This window comes from Myxine glutinosa, chromosome 11 (genome assembly GCF_964187855.1).
Source record: "Myxine glutinosa chromosome 11, kmMyxGlut1.1, whole genome shotgun sequence".
Lineage (NCBI taxonomy): Eukaryota > Metazoa > Chordata > Myxini > Myxiniformes > Myxinidae > Myxine > Myxine glutinosa.
The window spans coordinates 110,599,592-110,612,199 of NC_136271.1; the positions used below are offsets into that span (position 1 = coordinate 110,599,592).

The 12,608-nt window shown below is 42.3% G+C and overlaps 1 protein-coding gene across 1 annotated transcript in view; it reads left to right on the forward strand.

The window, feature by feature from the left end:
* LOC137416807 (synapse differentiation-inducing gene protein 1-like) overlaps positions 1-7,358 on the forward strand; it is a 44,821-nt gene extending 37,463 nt beyond the window's left edge. The window contains exons 2-3 of the mRNA XM_068102454.2: positions 4,943-5,080; positions 7,164-7,358. Of these exons, the coding sequence (XP_067958555.2) occupies positions 4,943-5,080; positions 7,164-7,322 (297 nt within the window). The 3' untranslated portion in view covers positions 7,323-7,358. The remainder of the gene's footprint in view (positions 1-4,942; positions 5,081-7,163) is intronic.
* Positions 7,359-12,608: the final 5,250 nt, after the last annotated feature.

The following is a 12,608-nucleotide window of genomic DNA, read 5'->3' on the forward strand; positions in this document are numbered from 1 at the left end:
CCAATATCATTTTTCAACAGGACTGTGCTCCCCCTCATTTGGCCTTAGTCGGTTGAGCCGTCCTGAATAAAAAATTTCCAGGTGGATTGACCGAGACGGACCAACCGCCTGGTCCCCACAATCACCAGACATAACCCCCCTTGATTCGATTTTTTTTTCTGTGGGGGTTTTTCAAAGGTGTTGTCTACAACACAAAAGTGGCAAACCTGCAGGATCTTCATTCTCGGATCACAGCTGCATGTACACTAGTGGGCACAAACATGCTGAGCCGAACATGGCAAGATCTTGTGTACCGCCTTGATGTCCTGCGTGCGACAAACTGAGCTCACTTTGAAGTTTATTGATGGTGTGCACAAAACTTTGAGTTTCTGTATCATATAAACTAAAGGGTATCGTTGTACCATTTGTGGTTCTAAATATATTAACAACCAAAATTGTCTGGGTCTTTTGTAAACACCTTGTATTTAGGAGAGGATGCATGGGGTTGACAAGATGGATACCGAAGGAAACTCTCAGAAGGAGAAACTGGAAATTTGGAAGGAGGAGGGATTGGGTGGGGGTAGGGGGGAATGACGAGGGTAGAGACGATCATGGACTTGGATTAGGGACGATCTGAAATGGTGGTGAACAGCTGTCTTGAAGACCTGAAGGGAAGAATGAGATTGAAGAGAGTGTGGAAATTGGTTCCACAGACAGGAATGAGATGACCAAATTAATGTAGGTGGTCAGTGATCCTGGATTTAGGTAGTTTCACCAGAAGGGCGTTGATGGTGGACCGTGTATGCCCTACATAAGCCTGGGGGGGGGGGGGGGGGGGGAAGGGGGGGAAGCAAGGAAGCAAGGAAAGAGGGTGCAAGACCAGAAATGAGGTGGTAGAAGACAAAGAGACCACCGACCTGTCTGTAATGGTGAAGCGATAGGCCCATAGACTCAGCTTCATTGCGGGAGATTCAAATAATCTTAAAGGCCTTCGTTTCCACGGCGTCAAGCTGAGCAAGATGTGAGGCAGGATAGGGCAGTACTCCATCAAGCTGCAGACAAAGGTCTTGTAGGTTGATAGTTCAGGTGTGCCAAGGAAAGACTTTGCACGATTGAGAATTGCCTATCTGAAGGATGAAGAATGTCATCCCGGCAGAGGGTGGAGGGATCAGGAAATAGATAAAAAGGATTTTCCAGAGTCAGAGAGATCATTTATGAAGACCAGGAATAAGACTGAGTCCAGAACAAAGCTGGAGAAAAATAACCAAAAAAACATTTTTTCAGAAGTTTATTGCCAATGATGCACCACCATTTACAACGCCATATTTATCTATCTATAATTCCAGCAATCTCTGTGTGTCTGTCTGTGTGTCTGTGACCGCTGTTTCTCGACAACCACGGGTCCGATATACTTGAAACTTGCCAGGTATATTGCTGGGGACCCGAGGATGTGCCTTTTCAAGGTTTGTAATTAATCGGACAAGTACCTACCGAGCTATGTCCAAAAAACGCTTCAACCAATCAGAGAGCAGCGAGCTATCACGTGTGCCGAACCGTTAATGCAATGCAAGCGTTAATGCGTTAATGCAAGGCTTTTCTTTTTTTCCCTCTTCTCTTTCTACTTTTCCTTGCGATTAAATTGCAAACAGCCAAAATACGTTGGCGCTAATTGAATAATTGGCCATTAACACTAAAATAATCGTAACTGCGATATGCCAACTTCCGGACAGTGCAGCCTTCCATGTTGTTGTTGTTTGCAGCAGCTGTTTGCAGCAAGGCAAGGCTTTTCAACTATGTTGCCGTTAAACTATGTTTTAAAACGAATTCAAACTGCGATTAAATTAAAACGATTCATCCTAACTGCGATTTGCGAACTTCCGGACAGTGACGACTTATCTTCCGGCAGCCAATCACAGAACGCTCTGTTGCGTAGGCGTGGCCGATGTGAGACGAGCGGAGCTGAGCGCGTTACGAGCTGACCGCCATTACGGTACGTAATTCGATTTCTTATGCGCATTATTTCTCCCAATTCAGTCAGAGCGAAGGGCGGAAGCGAAGAGCGTTGCTTTTTTTGTTTACGGGCGTACGGGCGGGGTAGAGCGTACGGGTAGCGTTTTTTTTTTTTTTTGGCCACGGAACGGGCACCCACGTACGGGCAATGCCCTAGTCTATCTATAATTCCAGTAATCTCTGTCTGTACGTTTGTACGTTTGTCTGTCTGTGACCGCTGTTTCTCGACAACCACGGGTCCGATATACTTTTAACTTGCCAGGTATATTGCTGGGGACCCGAGGATGTGCCTTTTCAAGGTTTCATATTAATCGGACAATTACTTACCGAGCTATGTCCAAAAAACGATTCAACCAATCAGAGAGCAGCGAACGATCGCGTGTGCCGGCGTTGCGAATGGACCAAACCATTCCATGTAAATAGAGGGGGGGGGGGGGTTCTGTGGTCGTTGCGAATGGACGAAACCATTTCATGTAAATAGAGGGGGGGGGGGGATTGTCACTGTACTCGCAAGCCGTTCGCCGTTCGCTTTGGCGTTGCGAATGGACCAAACCATTTCATGTAAATAGAGGGGGGGGATATAATTTTAGATAGATATATAGTACGGGCATATATATAGTACGGGCATGCCCTAGTTATGTTAATGTCGTTCTCTGTCCCTGTTGTTTGTGTCCTTTATGACGTCCCTAAAAACAGTAAGTTTATTCTTTGGAATGATTTGAAATTTTGTTTGACTACCAGACAGGCAGACAGACTAAAACGATCATTTTATTCCTATCTGCGCATGCACTGGCCCCTCGGAGAGGCGGGGAACATTAAAATGAGCTCCTTCCGACTGACCGACCGATCATCTGTCCATGTACTTTTGTGTACCTGATATTTCAAAAATCGTTGAAAAATGTGCTTTCATATTGCAGATATCTATTCCTCATGACATTATGTTATCTCAACTTGATTAGATCAAGGCAGTGATTGGCTGAATACTGTTGTCATGGCAACCATCTTGGTAGCTTGGCTTGTGTATGTGATATTTCAAAAAACATTCAACATTTCACTTTCATATTGCAGATATCTATTCCACATGATGTTATCTCAACCTGATTAGACCTTGGCAGTGATTGGCTGAATTCTGTTGCCATGGCCACCGTTTTGGTACCTTGGCTTGTGTACACAATCTATCTATAATTCCAGTAATCTCTGTGTGAATGTCTGTGTGTTTGTCTGTGACCGCTGTTTCTCGACAACTACCGGTCCGATATACTTGAAACTTGCCAGGTATATTGCTGGGGACCCGAGGATGTGCCTTTTCAAGGTTTCATATTAATCGGAGAAGTATTTACCGAGCTATGTCCAAAAAACGATTCAACCAATCAGAGAGCAGCGAGCTATCACGTGTGCCGAACGTGCCGAACAGACTCTGCCTCGGACGGCACATTTGAGAGCGTATTCATTTATTTCACGTTGGCAAACTATTTCGGTGCTTAGTTGGCGTTAAACTATGTTTTAAAACTAATTAAAACTAATTTGCGATTCTTTCGCTTTCCTGCGCGTTTGTGCACGCTATGGCGATTTCTTTACCAAACTCCGCAAGCCGTTCGCTTTGGACCAAACCATTTCATGTAAATAGAGGGGGGGGGGGATTGTCACCTTTCTCGCAAGCCGTTCGCTTTGGACCAAACCATTTCATGTAAATAGAGGGGGGGGGGATTGTCACCGTACTCGCAAGCCGTTCGCTTTGGACCAAACCATTTCATGTAAATAGAGGGGGGGGGGGGGGGGATTGTCACCGTACTCGCAAGCCGTTCGCTTTGGCTTTGCGAATGGACCAATCCATTTCATGTAAATAGAGGGGGGGGGATATAATTTTACATATATATATAGTACGGGCATGCCCTAGTATTTCAAAAAACATTAAAGACTGAGCTTTCGTATTAAACAGATCTATTCGTCATACGACCCAAAAGGTGGAGGACCTAGAGTATCAGCGCCTTGGTGTAGTAATGGCAGTACCATCAATCATGCATGCATGTATGATCATTATGACAAATGATCATTGTCAATTATTTCGCTTTACTTCCTCGATCTATAAATGTACAATTAATCAGAAAATGGAACATCAGGAAGATTTCTAATTTCATTTCTTTTTCCTGGGAGCCACCTTACCTGGGACATGATTGCTGTTGTTCATCTTCTCATGTGCCTTGCAATATTGGATATTTCGTTTTTCCTATTCATTCATTAATTTATTCAAGCCTGGTGTTGGCTTAGCGGTTAGGGTGCCGGCTTGGGATCCTAGGATCCTGGGTTCGAATCCCGGTCTGATCGCTGAATTAACGCCAGGGGGTTGACTCGGCCTGTCATCCTTCCGAGGTCGGCAAATTGAGTACCACCTTGCTGGGATGAATGATCCCGGTGTGTACCCCAGCTTAGAATAGGTACACCGTATCCCTGCGCATCGTAAGAGGCGACTAGGGATTGGCGCCAGGAAGGGCATCCGGCCATAAAAACATTGCCTCAAACAGGGAACCATGATTGTCATGGGGCCCGCAAGGCTAACCCCTGCTCTAGCGGGGAAAAATGGCCTTAAAACGATCATTCATTCATTTTTCATTCATTCATTTATTCATGAATCACATTTTATGTTTGACAAAGTCTATCGTTTCTTATATTTGGGATATGAAGTAGCAGTGAGATACAATTTTACAATTCTTGTGAAAAAATATCCTGATTCGTACAGTTAAAGTACCAAAAACAACAGTCATCCAACACTCATTCACCAGTGAATTTGGTGCAAGTATAAAGATGAAGACAAACTTTGTAATGTTTAAACACCGTTGTTACGCTTTCTTTTTTGCCGTCTTTTAACAATCCTTTTCTTTAACGTGAAAATGTAGGACAAAGTGTGTGTGCGTGATTCTAACCCTAATTGGTGAATGCTTTCCTGGACACGCAGAGCGATTATTCGAGTGACACGGAGAGCGAAGATAATTTCATGACGCTGCCCCCTCGTGATCATCTCAGCCTTTCTGTGTTCGCCATGCTTTGCTGTTTCTGCCCTTTGGGCTTTGCAGCATTTTGCCTTTCCAGACAGGTAAGTAGGATGTGCAAGAATGGTGCAAGAATGGTGCACGAAGTAACGAGCCTTGCATTCGGCAATCGATGTGTTAGAACTACAGATTTTGCCTTGCTGACATGATGTGAAAAGTTTCAAGAACCTGCGAGGAAACTTTTGAGACACAGGAGGAGACCATTTGTGCCATCATGGCCATGCTGTATCTACACCACCTTGAGTAATCTATCAATTTGTTTTATCATCCATACATCGCACAGATCACATTCTTAGCTTTACTCCAATCTCACTTGATGTCCATCCACATCCATTTATCATTAACTTACAAATCACCTACAGGTCACAATTCTAAACCGATCGTCATGAAACTTTACCAAGATGTACAGGTAGTCACAGCTGAGAAGCCTATTGATTTTGAGGTTGAAGGTCAAGGTCATCTTCAGGTTAAATTTCTCAAATCGTCCATTTTCTTCCGATTGACTTGAAAATTAAATGGCAATTGCACAGTGCCTCACTGAATTGGGAAACCAACTATTTTTGAGGTCAAAAGGTCAAAAGTCAATTCAAGGTCAAACTTCTAAAAAGCAATTTTCACCTGAAACATCGTCCATTTTCATCCGATAAACTTGGAAATTAAACGGCAATTGCCTCACTGAATTGGGAAACCAACTATTTTTGAGGTCAAAAGTCAAACTTCTAAAAATCAATTTTCACTTGAAACATCGTCCATTTTCATCCGATAGACTTGGAAATTAAACAGCAATTGCAGAGTGCCTCACTGAATTGGGAAACCAACTATTTTTGAGGTCAAAGGTCAATTCAAGGTCAAACTTCTAAAAATCCATTTTCACCTGAAACATCGTCCATTTTCATCCGATAGACTTGGAAATTAAACAGCAATTGCAGAGTGCCTCACTGAATTCGGAAACCAACTATTTTTGAGGTCAAAAGGTCAAAGGTCAATTCAAGGTCAAACTTCTAAAAATAAATTTTCACCTGAAACATCGTTCATTTTCTTCCGATAGACGTGGAAATTAAACAACAATTGCAGAGTGCCTCATTTGAATTGGGAAACTATTTTTTTTAGACTATTTTTTTTAGGTCAAAAGGTCAAATGTCAACTCAAGGTCAAACTTCTAATATCAATTTTCATCTGAAAAATAATCAATTTTCATCCAATTGACCGAGCATTGATTAAGATCGTTAATTTTAATCTTAACGAAGTGGACAAGTTGATGTATCCATGGCAACTTTTTGGGGGGTCGGGGTGTATTTTGCAAGTATTGTGCTCTGTGCAACGCCTTTCTTGTTTGTCTGTCTGTCTGTCTGTGAACAAGATATCTCAAGGAGTTGTGGACGGATTCAGCCGAAATTTGGTGGAGAGGTTTAGTAGGTGAGACAGACAAAATGATTCGATTTTGGTGAAGACCCAGATACGGAAATGGATTTGAGAACTTTTAAAGTGATTCTTTACCGATGTGAGAGATAGGGAAAAAAACGATACATAGCACGATATCTCAAAAAGTTGTGGATGGATTCGGATGAAACTTGATGGACAGATTGGATGTGTTGCAAGGAAGAATGGTTTCAATTATGGTGAAGATTCGTATCTGGATCCAGATCAGAGAATTTTTAAAGGTATTCTTCACCATTGAGAAATAGGGCTAAAACTGATATAGAGCATGATATCTCAAGAAGTTGTGGATGACTTATGACAAAACTTAGTGGATGGGTTGGCAAGATGACAAGAACAAGCGGATTAGATTTTGGTTCATGTTGGATCTAGATCTGACCTATCAGTGGATACAAAATGTAAATTGTTCAGCCTGGCGGAGGAATACGCTCTACCGACTTCCGTTCTAGTTTGAGATGTTATGGGCTATTTATTGTCGACAACCTAAATGCGGATGGGACAACTGGCCTTACATCATCATTTGAAGGATAGGGTGCTCTGAGATGCAGCAGGATCTGCTCTTTTTGTATGTAAAGTAGGCTACTAACACCCTCCCCATCTCCATCCCATCCCGACCCTCTGTTTTCTAGATCAATAACGTATTTTCAGCTAACTGTGTAACATGAAACTGCTATGTCGTCTTTCACACAGACGAGCCGTGCCATCATAAAAGGTGACTTGCATCGGGCGAGCTCCATTTCCCGACGGGCCCTGTTCTTGGCTGTGCTTTCCCTTACCATCGGAACCGGAATCTACGTGGGACTGGCTGTTGCACTCATCGCCTATCTCTCCAAGAATGGCCACTTTTAACCCTTCTGTCATGCTGAGTCTTACACTTAAGACATTTGTACCCAGAGGCTTCAATCACAGTTTGTCTTGCCGTCTGAATTCCACACATTGCTGCGCAATGGATGCCTAAAGACAGTGTATGCATGGTAGGCACCCCCTATTGGTCAGGAACAATGACAATGTCAGTATATCACTGCACAATCGTTTATCAAATGCACACATGATTAAAATCAGGCTTTCCGCTTCCATATGACTGCCATTGTTACTGGTTTGAACAAAAGATTCAATTTTAACGCAGTTAGTTATGGGTGTTTGTGCCTGAGATACATTTCACACTGACTTATGCACTAACTCCACCCAAACACTGCAACGTCAGCGATTGTGATTTAACTAACCCTGACTTGCACCTTCTTGTCTGTGGTCTTTTAAAGTTCCAATAAAGACCATCGTTTCGCTTATTGACAAATACACCAGAGATGCTCCGAGTGGAGGAGGACAGAAACAAAGTGGGACATGATGGTCTGTATTGGATCATAAAAACACCACAGACAACGGTGTTTACATGATATCATTTAATGCAGCTCCTCAATAGATACAAAGCTCTGATAACACGAGCTTGCCATTCGCCGATGTTAGAATTGGCGAAATGTCACGAGGTCTTGCAACATAACTTTGTGATTGGTCAGCTGATTAGGCCCACACCCTCCACCTCGGGTATATCCGGGAGGAAGTTAACAAGGAATTTGCTCTTGGCAAAAGCTAATGGAGGCACGATTAACGCTGTGTTGCTGCCTGAAATGTCGCGTTGTGTGATACAACCAGGGGTTGGAGAAATTACGATGATCTATTGGATATACTTGACCTCTGAGGTAGGGGGAGGGGTGGGTGGTGTCTAACGTGCCTCATCTTCGGTTGCCAATTTATCGTGGTGATATTTCCACGAAGTGATATGTTATCTGGGACACACTGTGCATCTGAAAATTAATTTTGGGGTAAACTGTAATCATATTTTGCCTCGTTGGTCAACAATGTAGAGTTGTTGTGCTATAAAGTGCAAAAAATGTTAAATTTACACATAGTGATCTTTCTATCTGGGACACACCTTACACCTGAAAATTATTTTTGGCACACACGACAACCATATTTTGCCTTGCTGGACCGCACTAACATTTTTGTGATGTAAAACGCCAAGTGATCATTTTAAATTTTCATTACATATATATATAGGGGACGTAGAATCATTGTAGATATTATATACTGTAGATATTATTGCTGTCAATATATATACAATCATGTATTCCCAGAGTTGATCTGTGTGACAAGGTTGTGGCCTGACATTGTCATTTGGTCAGGTGCAACAAGACAGGTCATCTTAGGGGAATTGTCTGTACCTTGGGAAGAGAACATGGAGGAGGTGGAAGAGAGGAAAGTACAGTGAGCTGGAGGCAGAGTGCCGGGAGAAGGGATGGCGAGTTTCTTCTCAGCCATTTGAGGTGGGGTGTAGAGGGTATATTGGCAATTCCTTTTCTGCATTTCTTGCTCGGCTTGGAGTGTGTGGGACAGAAAGAAGGAGGATGTGTGACAAGGTGGCCCAGGTTGCCTTGAAAGGCTCACTTTGGATATGGAGGAAGTTTATGGAGGCACGTCGAACGGTGTAGGTTGAGGTTACAGAATAGAAATGGAGGTGTGTGTCTGTGTGTGGGGGGGGGGGGGGGGGGGGAGGTGGGTGTTGCAGGAGTGGGTGTGTGTGTGTGTGTGTGTTGCAGGAGTGAGTGGGTGGGTGTGTGTGTGTTGAAGGGGTGGGTCATGAGTGGGTGTGGTTTTGCATGAATGGTTTTGCATAATTTTTTTTTGCATGTGTGGTGCATGTTGGTAAGGGTAGGTGGTTGGTTGGTTGTGTGTGGTTTTTTTTTTTTAGCCGCGTCGCAGACGCTGGTCATAGAATGCACTCTGCTGTTGTTGTTCTTCTTGTTCTTCTTCTTGTTCTTCTTGTTCTTGCAGAGAAGACAAAACCTCAAAGCTCCACCCATTCTGGGAACCATAGCTCCACCCATTGTGGGAGAGGCTTCATATAAACAAATATCCACCATTTTATTAACTCGCATAGCTTTGAGGCCTGTTTTGTAGGCCCGTGGTGTCTTCCTCTCTCACACAGTTTTATTTCAAATCAAATTCGATATATAATTTCATTTTTCACAGTCGCTAACATAGTTTTAGACTCGGTTGAAAAAAAACGGGAAGAAAATCCGATGAAAGTTGCCCTTTATAGAACGAAATGAATTCTCAAAGGCCTGTAACTTCAAGTCCATTGAGATATTTTTTTTTTAAATCGCTGCATGCTCAGTCATACACCGCCCGAAATAACAGACGGGAAAATGCCGAGATATATATATTTTGTTTAAATTGCGGCATGCTCAGTCATACACCGCCCGAAATAACAGACGGGAAAATGCCGAGATATATATATTTTGTTTAAATCGCGGCATGGTCAGTCATACACCGCCTGAAATAACAGACGGGAAAATGCCGAGATATATTAAAAATTCGTCCATTTGATGACAATCGTCACGATGAAATATTTAATTTATACGTCGTCACAATAATGTGGAGAGAGGAGCATAGCTTCGTTCACGTGTCGCTACACACGAGAAATTGCCGAGATATATTTTTTTACAATCACGGCATGGTCAGTCATACACCGCCTGAAATAACAGACGGGAAAATGCCGAGATATATTAAAAATTCGTCCATTTGATGACAATCGTCACGATGAAATATTTAATTTATACGTCGTCACAATAATGTGGAGAGGAGCATAGCTTCGTTCACGTGTCGCCACACACGGGAAATTGCCGAGATATATTTTTTTTAAATCGCGGCATGGTCAGTCATACACCGCCTGAAATAACAGACGGGAAAATGCCAAGATATATTAAAAATTCGTCGCCACACACGGGAAATTGCCGAGATATATTTTCACTTTGCACAAAAATAACATCAAGTAATCGAATCAATAGGAATGTCCTGTGCCTATAACATCGACGTTATAGGCACAGCTGCATCTAGGCATTGTGTAACATCGACGCGGCTTTTGTTTTAATTAAAACTTTTTGTACTTGTTACTATTATTATTTCTTATTTTGTGTATGTGAGTGAGTGAGTGGGTGAGGGTGTGTGTTTTTGCATGAATGAATTTTTGCATGAGTGTGTGTGTTTTTATAGGTTGAGTGGTGTATGTTGTAAGGGTGGGTGGTTGGTTGGTGTTGTGTGTGTGTATGTGTGTGTTATGAATGATCTGGTGTGTTTTGTTGGTGAGTGGTGAAGGGTATAAAGGTGGGTGGTTGAGTGTTCCACCATGTTCACTTGTTTGGTGCTGTGGATTCTGGAAGTGGAGGCGATTTTGTTGTTGTAGTCCTGCGTTCGCACTGGCTGGGGGTGGGGGTATGTGCGCATCCAGGTGTAGTTGCTGCATGTGGAGGTGTATGTGCCCCTGCTGGCCCACCTTAGCTGACCGTATCGAGGTTGAAGGGCCGAAACGGGATGATGCTGAGGACCTCGACTGAGGACCCGGTCAGTGCGGCACACTTGTGACCAGGTGTGTTTTGAACTGAGAGAGAGAGAGATATATATATATATAATATATATATATATATATATATATATATATATATTATATATATATATATATATTATATAATATATATATATATATATATGTATATATGTATGTATATATATATATATATGTATATATATATGTATATATATATATATGTATATATATATGTATATATATATATATGTATATATATATATGTTATATATGTATATGTATATATGTATATGTATATATATATATGTATATATATATATATATATATATATATATGTATGTATGTATATATATATATATATATACTGTATATATATATATATATATATATATATAATATATATATATATATATATATATACAGACACGGCATGACCAAAAGTATGTGGACACCCAAACATCGAAGATCTCATTCCAAAATCATGGGCATTAAAATGGAGTTAGTCCCCTCCTTTGCTGCTATAACAGCCTCCACTCTTCTGGGATGGCTTTCCACGAGATGTTGGAACATTGCTGCGGGGATTTGCTTCCATTCAGCCACAAGAGCATTAGTGAGGGTGGGCACTGATGTTGGGGCGATTAGGCCTCGCTCGCAGTCGGCGTTCCAATTCATCCCAAAGGTGTTCGATGGGGTTGAGGTCAGGGCTCTGTGTAGGCCAGTCAAGTTCCTCCACACCGATCTTGACAAACCATTTCTGTATGAACCTCGCTTTGTGCACGGGGGCATTGTCATGCTGAAACAGGAAAGGGCCTTCTCCCCAAACTGTTGCCACAAAGCTGGAAGCACACAATCGTCTAGAATGTCATTGTATGCTTTAGCATTAAGATTTCCCTTCACTGCAACTACGGGGTCGAGCCCGAACCATGAAAAACAGCACCAGACCATTATTCCTCTTCCACCAAACTTTACAGGTGGCACTATGCATTCGGGCAGGTAACGTTCTTCTGGCATCCGCCAAACCCAGATTAGTCCGTCGGACTGCCAGATGGTTAAGCGTGATTCATCACTCCAGAGAACGCGTTTCCGCTGCTCCAGAGTCCAATGGCGGCAAGCGTTATACCACTCCAGCCGACGCTTGGCATTGCGCATGGTGATCTTAGGCTTGTCTGTGGCTGGTGTTGTGCTGACATTGCTTCCAGAGGCAGTTTGGAAGTCGGTAGTGAATGTTGCAACCGAGGACAGATGATTTTTATGCGCTACACGCTTCAGCACTCGGGCGGTCCTGTTATGTGAGCTTGTGTGGCCTACCACTTCACGGCTGAGCTGTTGTTGCTCCTAGATGTTTCCACTTCACAATAACAGCACTTACAGTTGACCAGGGTAGCTCTAGCAGGGCAGAAATTTGACAAACTCACTTGTTGGAAAGGTGGCATCCTGTGACGGTGCCACGTTGAAAGCCACTGAGTTCTTCAGTACGGCCCATTCTACTGCCAATGTTTGTCTATGGAGATTGCATGGCTGTGTGCTTGATTATATATACCTGTCAGCAAGAGGTGTGGCTGAAACAGCCGAATCCATTAATTAGAAGGGGGTGTCCGCATACTTTTGGTCGTCGTGTGTGTTTGTGTATATATATATATATATATATTATATATATATATATATATATATATATATATATATTATATATATATATATATATATATATATATATATATATATATATATAACTATGAGAAATAGTAGAAACTCC